The 16,007-nt window shown below is 35.3% G+C and overlaps 2 protein-coding genes across 2 annotated transcripts in view; one reads left to right on the plus strand and one right to left on the minus strand.

The window, feature by feature from the left end:
- Nucleotides 1-2,331: 2,331 nt before the first annotated feature.
- On the plus strand, nt 2,332-6,112 carry LOC125225613. Its single transcript, XM_048129399.1, has 4 exons — nt 2,332-2,479; nt 4,539-4,635; nt 5,394-5,486; nt 5,879-6,112. The coding sequence occupies exons 1-4, from the start codon at nt 2,395-2,397 to the stop codon at nt 6,039-6,041; spliced, it is 438 nt and encodes a 145-aa protein (XP_047985356.1). The 5' UTR covers nt 2,332-2,394; the 3' UTR covers nt 6,042-6,112.
- Nucleotides 6,113-13,367: 7,255 nt separating this feature from the next.
- Nucleotides 13,368-16,007, minus strand: part of LOC125225558 (serine/threonine-protein kinase 3) — a 32,544-nt gene continuing 29,904 nt past the window's right edge. Inside the window, exons 11-12 of the mRNA XM_048129316.1 lie at nt 15,901-15,976; nt 13,368-14,383 (exon numbers count right to left, since the gene is read on the minus strand). Of these exons, the coding sequence (XP_047985273.1) occupies nt 14,225-14,383; nt 15,901-15,976 (235 nt within the window). The 3' untranslated portion in view covers nt 13,368-14,224. The remainder of the gene's footprint in view (nt 14,384-15,900; nt 15,977-16,007) is intronic.

Below are 16,007 nucleotides of genomic sequence, written 5' to 3' on the forward strand. Positions count from 1 at the left end.
GTACCTCCAACACTGTTTCGGGTGTCCATGGGCAGCAGTGATCGCTTACCATCAGGCGACCTGTCTGCTCGTTTACCTCCTATCCCATAAAAAAACGAGTGCGGAAAAGAGTGAGTTCGGAACGAGTGGCGATAAATAGGGCATTTTCAGAATTTGGGTCCCACCTATTAGCAAAAGTTGTTACTTAACAAAAGTTAACTTGCTGTCAGTTTTGTGATGACAATTGACCATAAAATCTGACTAAAAATTTACTTTTCCCCTCACTAGCTCGTAAACACGTGTTTTGTCCTTTAATACCAGCGGGTAAAAACGCATTTTATCCACTAGTGAGTAAAGTAATTTGACCTTGAATAAAGTCAAATAAACTGCTTTAAAATTGATAAAAGTAGGTGAATCTGGTAATAAAGATGATTTACCACCTGTGGAACTACTGGAAACAGTGATAAACGCATTTTTTTGCCTTGTAGTTTCCTCGCTATAGTGAGGGGAAAAGTTTTGTGTTACACTCGGGTGCAAATGTATTTTACTTCTCGTGTGTTAAAAAACTCGCAAGTTCAGGATTCTATTCTCGAACCACTCGCTTCGCTCGTGGTTCAACTATAGGATCCTTTCACTTGCTCGTTTTTCAATTCCACCCACACTCGGCGTTAAAATACAACTTTGCCCCCTTGTATAACAAATAACTATTTTTAAAATTCTGAATGTAGACTATCGCTTAAAGTTTATGTAATTAACACAAAAACAATATTTTTATTGAAATTTCATGCTTAATTATCGTCACAAAACTGACAGTGAGTTAATTTTTGTTACCAACTTTCGCTAATTGGGGGGTCCCAAATTCTGAAAATGCCCTAAACACTTATGAAAAGTCAGCCAGGCCCCGTAGCTGAATGGCATTTCTACGACGCGAAACGAAAACGCAACGCCGCGAAAGGTAGTCGGGCTCTGTCACGCCAATACGCAAGAGCGATAGAGATAAATAGATATCTACGAGCGTTTCGTTTCGTGAGCGCTTGTGTATTCGACTACGCACGCAGTCATAGTATAAACTCAGCTGACTTCTTCGCGTATATGCAGAATCATACCAACGTTCATTTTCTATTAATACCCACCAATTGACGTTTTGAAGAAATTAGTACCTAATACATGCTAATACGTAGTAGTCGACGTATTATTTGCTTGGCCATCAGCATCTCACGAAGCAGTTTGATCTGGCGCGTTGTAGGGTCGGCACTTTAAGTAAGTTGGAACCTTAGATTCAAATGTGGATCCGCATATCTATTTTATTATATTAGAACGTACCTATGTGGGCGCCAAAATAGTGTCAGAAACACCTACAAATTTCATAAATAGGTTCGATACGAGTATATCAAGCAAACGCACCTACTCAGCGTGCCTTAAGTGCGTTTTCACATTATTCGATCCGATATCGGATGTAAGACCATCCCATACATTTTAAGCCGCCATCTTTGATTTTTGCCTTTGAAATCCTTCCGAAACTCACGTCACTGAGTCAAAACGACTTGGTAGTCCGTTCCTACTCAGAGCCAACGAAAACATTTTAAAAATTGCCTTTTTTTACTGCCTTTATTTTATACGAGATGATTTTAAGACTATACCACACTACACTTCATGTTTAAAAATATACACAGACAAAATATTATTCCTTTTAAAGCGGGTTACTCACAATTTTAGAGTGTAGACGTATAGGTGTTAACCGTGAGTGACCCATATTAAATATTGTGGCGACCTTTGTCGAAATAGTCCCGTCGTGTGCAATAAAGCTAAAATCATCTTTAAATACCAATAAAATAAAATAAATAAAATTGAATTTTAGTTACAACTTCAGACGGTAAGGTTTTATCTTATTCGAAGCAAAAGTTTTTGTATGGAAAGTCAAGTATAGGTTTTTTATTATGTAGATCAAATTTAATGACCGTTCAAGTAGCATGTGTTTTTAAACTCAAATTTAAACCATATAAAACAATTTAATTTTTTCAAAAAAATAAAAAGAATTTAAGTATTCTATCATGATGCTTATCCACAAACTTTAGTTGAATTCTGACGACCTACCTACCTGCGTCCTCTGTAAATAAACAACTTCGCATTTTCACAAAAATACACTTTAGCAAACATCAAAGCAGAATTTTCCGTTAAAACGGACCCTGAATTTAACCACTGGACAAACATAATGTTTAACCTAGTAATACAAGAGCGTTAACCAAGCTACTGATACTTATCCTTACTATGTTTATCCTTTCAGTTTGCGAATATTCGCGTCATTGCATTAGTATATATTATACAGAATATGATTCTTGTCTGTCATTGTGAACAACCTAGTCAGAGCAACCGTACTTACACTATAAGGAGATTTTCTTGCCTAAAAAATTTAAAATGGTTAAATTAATAGCTGTTATTTTGGTTTTCACCGTGTTCGGTATTGTTTTAAGCAAGCCTTTGGAAGACACGAAGGATGTCGGTAAGTAATAATAAAAATCAGTCAATAAGGAATTTAAAATAAATAATTATTAAAATTAACGAAACAGGTTTCAAGTAAATTTTTGAAGCTCTTCGTCAAAGAGCCTTCGTCGGTGGGCCATTACTCGAGCACATCACGTTCTGGTTCTGCTGGGGGCCTGAATAGCTTTAAATGAACCTATATCCTAAAATATAATAAGGATTTAAATATAATGATGTCCATAACAACTATAGGTAGTTATTTGTTATACAAGGGGGCAAAGTTGTATTTTAACGCCGAGTGTGGAATTGAAAAACGAGCAAGTGATTTTTTTAACACACGAGAAGTAAAATACATTTTCTCAAACATGCAATGAAATATTGTCTTTACGTTCCTTAAAATGGGCTGGGAAGTATCGCTTTTTGGGCGCAACAACTCGAGAGGACTGTAAAGGGATTTCATATTACGGCCTTTTTTTAAGCCTAGGTCTGCAAAGTAAGATCGACTTTTTTTTATAAAATATTGTCCTTTAGAGCATTTTTTTTTATTTCATTGTATGTTTGAGAAAAGCACTATACATGCCTCGGCGTGAAAACGGATTCCCGGCCTCGTATCCGTATATACCCACTTGGCCGGAAATCGTCATTTTCCCGGCCTCTGATGTAATGTACTATTCCTGAATCCTGAACTTGCTAGTTTTTTAACACACGAGAAGTAAAATACATTTGCACCCGAGTGTAACACAAAACTTTTCCCCTCACTATAGCGAGGAAACTACAACGCAAAAACTGCGTTTATCACTGCTTCCAGTAGTTCCACAGGCTACAATGCCACAGACAGACACACACACAGGTAAATCAGGGGTTAATATGGGTTTTTTATTACTAGATTCACCTACTTTTATCAATTTTGAAGCAGTTAATTTGACTTTATTCAAGGTCAAATTACTTTACCCACTAGTGGATAAAACGCGTTTTTACCCGCTGGTATTAAAGGACAAAACACGTGTTTCCGAGCTAGTGAGGGGAAACATAAATAAATATACTTATACTTATGACGACCGGTCTGGCTCAGTCGGTAGTGACCCTGCCTGCTGAGCCGTGGTCCTGGGTTCGAATCCCGGTAAGGGCATTTATTTGTGTGATGAGCACAGATATTTGTTCCCGAGTCATGGATGTTTTCTATAAGTATATTAGTATGTATTTATCTATTTAAGTATGCATATCGTCGCTTAGCACCCATAGTACAAGCTTTGTCTAGTTTGGAGCTAAGTTGATCTGTGTAAGGTGTCCCCCAATATTTATTTATTTATATTTATGCATGCTCTAATTATTGTATTACTTATGGTCCTTCGTGCCGGATCATTCGGTAACCTGTATCATCGACAGTATCAATACGACTTATTTTCATATTGATTGTAAACAAAATCTATTTTTAAAACTCTAGTAAACAGGTATGTTCCAGATAAAACCAGACGATAGTTGACAACTGCCTAATACGATAGTAATACGACCATCGTATCGTGTATAGAATTAACTACATGGTGTTAATAGATGGCGTTATTAGCACATTATTGTCAATGCAGTTGACACTATCACAATGTAATATGTGCCTTGTTGTTTACCTACTGCTAAAACTGATTGTTTTATTTATATCTACAGTAGTTTACTACTGCGTCGAACATATTGTAACACTACAGTTTTACAATTATTTTTCAGTCTATTTGTATGGCTAACTTAGGCTCCAGTCCCCCTTGGATAAGCGCATGTGCCTTCACCTAAACCTCTTTTGGGAACACGAATAAGCGTGTATGATCCATACTAATATTATAAATGGGAACGTGTGTGTCTGTTTGTTGCGTCATTTTTTAAGTGGAGATAGTTGAAGGGATGGAGAGTGACATATGCTACTTTTTGCCTCTTTCTAACTCCGTGGAAGCCGTGGGCTAAAGCTAGTTTTCTTATAAATGCAAATTTTATATCATAAGTACTTGTTATGGCATTGATCTCAATCAACCAATGATTACGAGTTTACGAGCAACCTGTGAATGTGGCTCCAATGACAATTTTATTTGTTTCAGAACAAAAGGTACCCCGGCTGTGGAAGAGATATATCAACTCTGCTTTAGCATCAGGCTTCTACAATGATGGCATATCTAGGATAAGAACTAGGAGAAAGTAAGTTCATTAACATTTATATTACTCTTATCTATCTAGTTTGTCTTTCATAGAGGGTCACTCACGCAATTGATCAAATTAAATTTTGTATAAAACTTGTCCATGACGAACAATTCACTTAGATACGACAATTATCGACAGGAGAATCGCATTTAAGCACTTTTTTTTTTGCCAATAATTTTTTTTTATTGCTTTAGGGAATTTTAGGTCAATTGTACTCAGAATCACGAGTACTTTCAATCTCACTGGGAGACAAAAAGTGTCCCAGAATTTCCATAAATTTTTGTTACTTTCCTCTTTTGTCACCCCATAAGAAAAGTACAGAAAATGGTAACAAATTAAGAAAAAAATCGTATGGGACAATTTTTTTAACTACTAGGATTGAAAAGGCTAGTAATTCTGAGTAGAAATAGCATTTTTTTTTTTCAAAAATATCACACTTCATAAGTGGCAAAAAAAAAGAAATGCTCATTTAGCAATAATAAATGTCACATACACATATCTGACATATATAATAAATGTCACATACACATATCTGACATATCAATGGCACACAGAAGGCTAAATTGAATCCTTGATACTCGTAGAATTGAAAACTAGTACCTAAGTGTCAATACTAATAGATTCCCAAAAGTCATTTCGACATTTTACGCTAATTTCAGAATGACGTGAGGAAATCGTGCTCTCGAAATTAAATTGTTGTTTTTCAGTCAGACAACAGACAAACATAATATGACTCATTATATTTAAATTTTCAGCGTAGCGGAAGACTGCGAGAAGTTAGAACTGTGTAGACTGCACGCGAGATCTTCTAGAAACTTCTTATCAGCGTTCGAGCTCTACTTCGTCAAGTGAGTTGTAATTATAAACACATCCTCATTAATCTTGTTATTTATTAATCAGTTATTAAATGAGTTATAATTATAAATACATCCTCATTAATCTTGTTATTGATTAATCAGTTATTACAATCTAAAAATAAAACGCCCTGCATGTTTTGTGGTAGGCTAACAAACTCGATTTTCTCCTCGAAGGCTCTTATCTTAGGCCCTTTGAGAACCATACCAAATGATACGACCCAATTTTCATTTAAATTGCTCAGTGGGCTACCTATGCTGATTGCGCTACCTATGTTTAACAGTACCTTAGCATGGATGTCAGTATCTCGACTTTCAAAAGACTCACTAAAATTCCCATCTGTTGTTAAATCGTCATATACATAAAATTATTATTTTTTTTTCAGTAAAGAGAACGCGCGTCTCTGGGACCACCAGACGCACACAATAGCCGATTGCGACCGTCGGTTCGCACACTGCTTCGGCTCGGAGCCCCAACGGTCGCAACAGAAGCAATTCAGGGACAGAGCTGACTATGATAGTTATAGGGAGTTTAGTGATGACTATTAATGAGAACAATTAGATTTTAGATTATAAGAAACAGACCTCTAGCCTCTTGTAAATACATAGATTACGTATTATTCAGTAATTTTTATTTTGACGACCTCCTTATTACAGCACTCACTACTCCAATGTGACCCATGAGGGACCCGTAATAAAAATCTCGAGTCACTCACTGCAAACTGAGTCGTACTTTCCGCAAACCATAGCACTATTCGAGCGTTAATAGTGAGTGACCCGTCATTAAAATATCGAGTCACTCACGGTGACACCTGTATATTCATATTCACGGTCACTCACGGTGAATATTGGAGCGAGAATGACTGGTTATTAATGTATTTGGGGTCACTCACGGTGCATAAAATACGGTTTTTCAGCAAAGTGAATTCTCATCTATGAGACTAGAGTGGCGTTTTTCTTACGTCACGGCCTTTACAATAGGGTATTTACCTTCTTAAGATGAAGTCCCAATAAAACAACAGTTGTCATCATATATTTGTATTCAGTGAATCTGTCCAAAAATATAACGTGCGACAAGTGCACTTCCTAACAACTGTACAGCACCGGGGCTTCGCGTATGCAACTATCTAATCACTGAACTAACCAATTCTCCAATTCTCCTTCAATTGCTCAAAGGTTAACTGGACGAGATCCCTTAAAGGGATAAGTTCGCCTTTGTACTAGTGATAAGCTCTTTTTCTTGTGTGTTGTATTATTTTCTGGTACAATAAAGTGTTTTACTACTACTACTACTACTAACGCTTCTATAGAAATCATAGATTTAGAATTATTAAACTAGATTGTTTAGTTAGGTCAAAAAGTGTGTCCACATGAGAGGTAATTGTTTGGGCTGGTGTCCCTCTCGCACTTGCTGACAATGTCAACATTATTCAGTGACGTCATCACTGTCATAAATTGGGGATACCAGTCAATTTTCAAAGTTACTACTAAATCTACTAACACCCAATTGAAAGTATTTTTTAATTATACAAATCTTTGATTTACTGGCATCAAAATAATTACATTATAATTATTTTCAAATTTTTTGAAATATATTGAAACCCTAGTTAGAATATAACATAAAAATAAAATAAGAAGTTATAAAGTCAGGTAATATACAGATAAAAATACTACTAATATGGGAACCTCATTAACACTGGCAACACGTGCGAGAGGGACACCAGCCCAAACAATGCCCTCTCATGTGGACCGTTTTCGCTAGTCTGATACGATCGACTTTCTGTTTCAGTAATAAGGTTTAATTTCGTATGGTAAAAAATGTGATTGAGCTGTCCCCTGTAAAGGTCTTTGATAGAAATTCGTTCATTGTGTGTCTGTCTGTGGCATCGTAGCTCCCGAACGGCTGAACCGATTTGGATTTTGTTTTTTTTGTTTGAAAGCTGAGTCAGTCGGGAGTGTTATAAGCATGTTTCATGAAAATCGGTCCACTACGTCGCAGTCGGGGGTTTTTTTCAAAATTTTAATTTTGTGGTTAGGTTATATTCTGTGGTTGATAGTTGCAAACGCGAATCATTATCCCTACAATATTAGTTACAGTTACAGCACCTACCAATGTGTAATTTTCGTACAAAACACATTAACGATAGGTACCAAGTCTCTACTCAGTTGCACAAACATTAAAATTGTGACCATAAGTTTTTGTTACTAGAGTATTTGTAACAGACCACAAGTCAATGTGGTTATAAAATTCAGTCCGTCCATAATTATTATGTACCTACCTACTATTATCAGGGCCCGTAACTTTCATGCCGATGACATCAATTTGACGTTACGTTGCATATAGGATGATTCAAATTCATTAATCAATTTAATCATGTACAAATGACTTCAAAAGAAAGCTATTCATACGTGGAATAATTAATTCCTACTTGATTCGTGAAAAGAAAAGGAAACAATTAGTTTTGTTTTAATAATTTATTGAAATATGGTAACAAAACTATTTAATAAAATGTATGTATGAAAAATAAACAAATAATTTAATTTACTTTTTTATTGAAATATGGTAACAAAACTATTTAATAAAATGTATGTATGAAAAATAAACAAATAATTTAATTTACTTTTCACGTATCAAGTAAGTATTAATTATTTCACTTATGAATAGATTAGTTTTGAAGTCATGATTAAAATGATTGATGAATAATGATTAATTATTAAATAAAACTCTTGAATCATCGTATATGCAGCGTGACGTCAAATTTATGTCATCGGCATGAAAGTTACGGGCTCTGACTATTATAGTACATTGTGCAACAAAGGGAGGAAGTTGAATCCTGAACTTGGAGAGTTTTTCAACACACGAGAAGTAAAATAAATTTGCACCCGTGTATAACACAAAACGTTTCCCCTCGCTGTAGCGAGGAAATTACAACGCAAAAAAACGCGTTTATCACTTTCCACTGGTGGTAAATCATCTTCGTCACTAAATACATCCACTTTTATTGAATAAATTACTGACGAGAGTAAGTTAAATCGCGACGGCTTGCCGGAGCGATTTAAAGACTCGAGCTTGCAATATTCATTCTCCCCGAGTTACACACAATATTTTTCATCACACTTGCATTATAAAAAATATGCAAAAGGGTAAAAAAGAGTTCAATACAGTACTAGAAAGAGAAAATGACAAAAATGTTTTTCATCACACTAAATGTGATTTTGCAAGCAGGCAGAGCGAGAGTTATAGAAAAAATCTTTCTCCCTAGGGAGTTATGAAATATCTAGTACTTATTTAACTTTTTTTATCTTTTTACATATTTTTTATTTGCAAGTGTGATGAAAAACATTGTGTGTAACTCGGGGAGAATGAATATTGAAAGCTCGAGTCTTTAAATCGCTCCGGCAAGCCGTCGCGATTTAACTTACTCTCGTTAGTAATATTCAATTTCCTGCCCTTGTTGCACAATGTACTATTGTTATTAAATATTTTATATACCCCGAAAACATACTGGTTGATAGATTTATCCAAGAATATCTATATACCTGCCATGTCCATGTCCACATTGACCTTACATCATAATTCCCCAGCAATACTGCTATCTCCTTCACTCTCATTAAGACAAACGGAGAGCGAAAGAGATAGCAGATAGGTTTATATTGTTTGTGCAACTGATCATAAGCATTCCGTCTCAACAATAAACATCTCATGAACGAAACGCCTACGCTACTTGTTCGACCTTATGGCAATTATGATAAGATGCATTTTGGCATGGACCCTAACTTCTAGTTACGTCGGTAATATGAGATTTGAAACTGCTGTTGCAATGTTATAATTTTTGTGGAAATTATACTCTGATCTTCAGAATGATTCATCATTTGACCATTTAAAAAAATATCAGATCTGATAACAGACTAGTGTAAACATCTCTTTATAATAACTATGTAGTAAATGTAGCAGTTTCAAATCTTAATACAGGTGTAAATGCACTACTAACTAGTCTCAACATTATGAAAAGGTCTCTTAAACAAAAATCAGCAACATCTTATGATATTTGAAAATGCTACTAAATTACATGACATTGCGACCATCACTTCAGCATAACCACATTAGTAGAATTTACGTGGCCATGCTAGCGTAACGTACATTGTGTGCGTGACTCTAGCAGGTCTACTACAGTTCAATGTGCGTCACTCTAGCAGGGCCCGATTATTATAGTTTTTGCTGAACTAATGGTGAATCACACGTGTTTCTATACTAAACAACAAACCAACGCGTCGAAAGCGGCTTCATCGCTCAAGCAAACGTCAAAACAAAAACATACATATTACAATATGCTTACCCTGTATAATTACAAAAAGAAATAGGCCGAATTTCTCAATACATAACTGTAGTAAAGATTAAAACGTGACTTTTAATTTTAGAAATTTCGTTTTTTTAAACCTTACGAAAATATATTACTGTATTCTTGTGGAGTTACTTTTTAATGGCACGAAATAAACTATCTTTGGGCTCGCATCCAACGGTGAAAAAGGAGAAGAAATCGTATCTACTATATGATAAATATGATAAGATATTAATAAAAATCCACCAATCAAACTTAGAAATTCTGAGAACAAATTAATTTATCCTCATAGAAAATAATTAAAATTGTGTTTTTTTAGAAGACACACTAGTATTTTAACTATAAACTGAAATAAATGTCACATACAAAGAAAAAGTGACCAAGGCCTCCATGTTCAAAGCTGGATTCGAACCAGCGTCCTCCGTTATCGCGACGGATGCCTAAACCACTCGGCCATTCGGACACGGTGGCAAGGGTCGAAATTTTCAAGTATGACACAATCACCGAAGGCTTATGGCGCCCCTCGCCATCTCTGAGGTAGAACCGAAACTAGGTCACTTGGTCACTTTTCTTTGTATATGACATTTATTTAAGTTCAAACTTAGAAACATTGTTAAGAGATATTATTTCAAGAAAGAATTACGTAAATAAACATAAGTATAAAAAAAGAATATGTTTTAATTCAGAGTATAAAGATACTTACATAAAGAAAATAAATAGTGAAAATATTATTTAACTTATTCCCTCTCCTTTTTAACCGTGCCATCTCTTATAATAAATAACCAAAAACTATATCTAATATCTTACAACTATTGCCGAAGTACGAAAATACTATGAATATAATATTTATAATGGCACTTCTAAACTTTTGTAATTCACAAACGAAGGTTTTGAACATTATGAGTGCATCAGATTCGAAAATTTAAAAAACTAAATTGAATTTGCAACTTTTTGCATTTCACTCGCAAAGAATGACTTTATAGGAATTGTCACTTGAAGAAAAAACGTACATTTGATACCTATAGGTACATATTTCGTTTAGAGACTATAATTATATATTAAATTAACACATTCGTCCCCGGCACGGTTTTACTGAAAGCCTACACTATGCCGGTAGAAATTATTAAATTCTACTCCTATGCCAGCGATATACAAATATGAACGCAACTGCTGTGTCGCCCGCACAGGCCGGTAAATCTGTTTGAACACACATACGTGCCACTGGCATAGGAGCTCGATTGCTTTGATCCCAGACCTCGTGTCACCGGCATAGGTTTATTTTGATCACAAACCTTGTGTCGCCGGCCGAACGTGTTAATGGTATATCGCTGACTTTTTTAAATTCTCGAATCTGTTTGTAAATTCATGAAACTCACAACCAACTACTGAAAACTGTACACTTGAATATAATCTAATATTTAATATACAATTGCGAGACAATCATCGTGTGAGATCTAAATTTATAAAGGAACTTAAATAAAATGAAAACTTAAATTATTCTATAAATAATATACACAAATATTTTTACTAGTACTTAAAATACTGTAATTAAATTAGTACTTTATTAACAATATGAAAAAATGCAAAAATGCGAGTACATCGTTTATATTATAAATAATAAAAAAACTTAGGTACAGCGGGTCAATTTCAACTGGGGACCAATTGCAACTGATTCATTGTTTTTTCATATATTGCACAAATAAATTGAGTTTCACATGTATCGCACGCGTGCCATACATAACCAGTGGACACTATTTAATAATGGAAACATTGTACAACATGGAAAAAAATTTGTTGCAATTGCCCCCAGTCGAAATGGTCCCGGTGTACCTTACAAGTTAAATTCAAAGAAAAAAGCTATCTACAAATATTGTCAATTAACACTAGACTATTGCGGTGCTCCTCACACACTAGCTGTGAGAAAAAAACAGAAAAAGTCAGTTATTTCATACTTTAGCGCCGTTCAGAATAAATAAGCATTGTGACACGAATATAAAAATCATCATTCTTTCAAAGCATAAAATAAACAGAAAAAAAAAATAGTTTAATGAGAGAATACATTTTTTTATTCATAAAGGTGAATATTGTTTATAATATACACCGTTAATTCATTGAGCCCGTCTTATTTTTAGTTTCGAATGAAAGAATCTTCATCTTGTATAATATAAGTAATATAACATGTTAAAGATATGTACCTTTTTTATTCGTTATAATTCTACAAATGCGTATTCCATTTATCAAAAGTTGTTTTTTTTTTTAATAATCGTCCGCACAAGTAGGTACTTAATAATTTAATGTCAATGATTCGTTGAATAATTTAAAAATATACCAAAAATATCAAGTAAAATAAATGCCAAGTAAATAATAGTAAATTTTTAAAATCCTGGTCACGGCACCAGATTGAAATCAATACACATAAATGGAACTGCTTTTAAAAGATTCTTTGAAATTGTTTTACAGCTTCCAACATGTAGACGTTTTTATCAGTCCAACTATAAACTTAATAAGTCCTAATAGACACATGTCACCTATGAACTTCAGAGTATTCTTACGCTTCAAATCAATAATGCCAAGAGTGGTTAGGCAGTACATGTGGTTTGTTCTTTGTTTCAGTATTCGAACTCCATGGCACTCCCATACATTCAAATGCGACCGCCTAAGAACGCACATACACACCACACATAGACGGCGCCACAAAAAAATCCTTGTTTACATCGATTAGATGGCGTTAAGTATCATTGTCATCATCAAGCTATTGTCGTACGGACTGGCGAGCTACGGTCTTACATTCAAAACTTACCTAGATAAGATAAAAGCTTTACAAATAAGATTTATGAAATTAATGGTTGATGAAAAGATAAAAGCTAAATGTAAAAATAGCACATATGATCAACTTTTTGTAGAATGTAAAATACTGCCTGTCCATGAAAAAGTATTGCTATCAGTGGCTGTGGAACAGTTTTGTAATAATGAGTTTAAAAAACCTGTTTCTATTCAAAGGTTATTCAGAAATAGAGACAATGACAAGTTACTTATACCTAATTTTAAGAATTATTTTGGTCAAAGATGTCGAAAATACTTACCTTCAGATTTAAAAAGTGCATGTGTAACAAAACAATCATTTAAGAAGAAAGTAAGCAGCGTACTCATAACTAAATTTAAAAACACCATACAGTAAAAGTAATATATTATTAAGAAATATGTAGATATAAAGTTGTATAGTAATAGTACCTACAGAATAGAATACGCAATAGTGCAAAGTAGATCTAAAAACTAATAATTAATAATAGTAGTGAATCTTACGTATGCACCTACCCAATGGCAAACAAGATATTACAGTGTTGTATTGTCTTGTTTGCCATTGCTAGTAAATAATATAAGTAGATATAGAACCTTATGTATTAGGAGCCTCGTCTGCCAACAAACCATACTCTGGTTTGGCAGAAGTTAAAGTTTAGTTTTAAGTTTTAGTTTTGAATAAACATTTATTTCATTTCATTTCATCACTTTGGACATAGATTTCTCGAAAGTGACACTTAACGCCATCTACAAGTATACTCGAAAGCTACAAGACATTTTTTTGTGGCGCCATCTATGTATGGTGTATGCGCGTTCTTAGACGGTCGCATTTATTAAAATGCCATCCCATACATTAGTATGGAATGATATGATCTTATATTTAATCTATGGTTCAGTAGAGCTACATATAATTTTCTCCTTAAAGATCATATTCGACACAAGTAGGCTTGTTCTAGTGCCTTTTACGTTTCAAGTCGATAGCGACAAGGATGGGTTGCCCTTTAGTGAGGTTTCTCTAAGCGACTTGATGTTAATTCAATTTTCAAAATTTTTAAATCAACAAACATCTATGTCTATGGAAAGAAAGATCTAGAAGTTCTGTGTCCGCTTACGCTTCAAGTGGATAGCGTCGAGAATGGGTTGCCGCTTGTGGTTGTACCGGGCTCAGAGTTACTCGAACCTCTATTTCCACTTAATCCAGTAGAGCTACGTACATTTTTCTCCGTAAAGATCATGTTTGACACAAGTTGACTTAACTTAAAAGTTCTGTTGCCGCTTACGCTTCAAGTCGATAGCGTCGAGAATGGGTTGCCGCTTGTGGTTGTACCGGGCTCAGAGTTACTCGAACCTCTATTTCCACTTAATCCAGTAGAGCTACGTACATTTTTCTCCGTAAAGATCATGTTTGACACAAGTTGACTTAACTTAAAAGTTCTGTTGCCGCTTACGCTTCAAGTCGATAGCGTCGAGAATGGGTTGCCGCTTGTAGTTGTACCGGGCTCAAAGTTACTCGAACCTCTATTTCCACTTAATCCAGTAGAGCTACGTACATTTTTCTCCGTAAAGATCATGTTTGACACAAGTTGACTTAACTTAAAAGTTCTGTTGCCGCTTACGCTTCAAGTCGATAGCGTCGAGGATGGGTTGCCGCTTGTGGTTGTATCGGGCGCGGAGTTGTTCGATCTCGGCCTCCATTTCTGAGTCGAGGCGCTCCATGCGGGCTTCGAGCTCCGATACTGACAGGAAGGTAAGCTGTGGACAAAATTAGAATAGAATAGAATATTTTTTTTAGAATAGAATACAGATAATCGAGGTGAATCAGACTGTCCTGAACTCGTAGCGCAATTACTGCGCCTTTATGTCCCTATGCCGACCAGAGTCAATTTCCGGCCTCGTGATCGTGGTTTATTTGTAGGCCCAGTATCACGAACCGTGTCTCACAGAAAATCCCCTCTTGTTCGCCCTTTGCCCCTCCTGAATGCTCTCTTAGCATCAGCACCTGAGTGCGATTTATTTGCTGGCAGATGGAGTGCTGTGCGCGATGAATTATTGAGGTTCTGCGAGAGGATGGATGTACGTCTTTCAACAGTTTATCATGTATAAAAAATGTTTTTGTACTTGTTTTTAGTTTTTAGTTTTGCAGTGATTTAGTATTTAATACTGTCATGCTGTATCACTATTTTCGAAATAAATAAATAAATAAATAAATAATACCTAAACTATTTTACACTGACATAAAATAGTAATAAAGTGCCATGAAATGGCCTTTAAATGGGCTTGGAAATTAGGACTTTAGTATTAGTAGAGGAGTCACCAACGTAGACCTTAGTCTAAAATTGAAACCTAGTTCATATTTAAATCGTTTGTCATGCCCAACATTCGTCTATTGTTACTTGAAGAAGGCATTTTGCTGTATTGTTATTCTATAATCAATTACATATTTCTATTTCCAATGCACAAATCTCTTTAAACAGTTATAATAATTGCCGACAGCAAAAAATTGTTACCTGAACACCACTCTATTTACTACGCAACTTGATACCGGTATTGAAACCGGTACCGGTCATTAATTTGTCTAGTGGGGCCGATCAAAAGCAAATTGACGTACCGAATCAAAGAATGGCGTACCTCTTTCTATCAAGTAGTACGAAATGGGGTTTTCCGAAGTATTATCAATTTTAATAAAATAAAAACTCCAAACAATTACAGTTAATCATGTTATTCACTCAGCAAGACAAGCATTTCTACTTTTTATTTTTATGATTGGATGTCAATATTGATACTATTCTACAAATTATTCTACTTCACTTCTGCGCTACGCAAGCCTGGACTGACGCAAATTGATACCGGTATCAACCGGTATACCAGTGCCGGTACCGGTCACTGAGTGACGTCGAGCGGCAGAAGGCTGACTACGTGAAGTTGACTTATAAACTCTATGTTGCTTTTGATTGTGTAACTTTTACATAAAATCCATCAAATCATCCTTTTGTAGTAAATCAAACTCATAAAAACATATAGTTAGTCATGTTATTCACTCAACAGAGTAGTCTATTCTCTGCTTATCTAAGAATAAGCAAAACATTCTTAAATGCCATTGCTTTATTATTATTAATAAGAAGAGAATAGTCTACCCATCCACCACTCCATGCGCTACGCAAGCCTGGACTTACGCAACTTGATACCGGTATGAACCGGTATACCGGTACCGGTACCGGTCAGTGAGTGGTGTCGAGCGGCAGAAGGCTGACGACGTGAAGTTGACTTACGAATTCCATGTTGCCGTCTTCGACCAGCGCTCGTTGGAACGCTAGGGCGCCGGCTTCGCCTACTATGCCTTCGGATCTGAAAAAAAAAAAAAAAAAAATCAGTACGG

Source organism: Leguminivora glycinivorella, chromosome 4 (assembly GCF_023078275.1).
Source record: "Leguminivora glycinivorella isolate SPB_JAAS2020 chromosome 4, LegGlyc_1.1, whole genome shotgun sequence".
NCBI classification, from domain to species: domain Eukaryota; kingdom Metazoa; phylum Arthropoda; class Insecta; order Lepidoptera; family Tortricidae; genus Leguminivora; species Leguminivora glycinivorella.

What these genes read in the sequence shown, in the direction of transcription:
- LOC125225613 (XM_048129399.1), top strand. Translation starts at nt 2,395, where the DNA reads ATGGTTAAATTAATAGCTGTTATTTTGGTTTTCACCGTGTTCGGTATT. An exon ending in AGGATAAGAACTAGGAGAAA is followed by an intron (nt 4,636 to 5,393) that starts GTAAGTTCATTA and finishes TTAAATTTTCAG; the next exon opens with CGTAGCGGAAGACTGCGAGA. An exon ending in TTCGAGCTCTACTTCGTCAA is followed by an intron (nt 5,487 to 5,878) that starts GTGAGTTGTAAT and finishes TTTTTTTTTCAG; the next exon opens with TAAAGAGAACGCGCGTCTCT.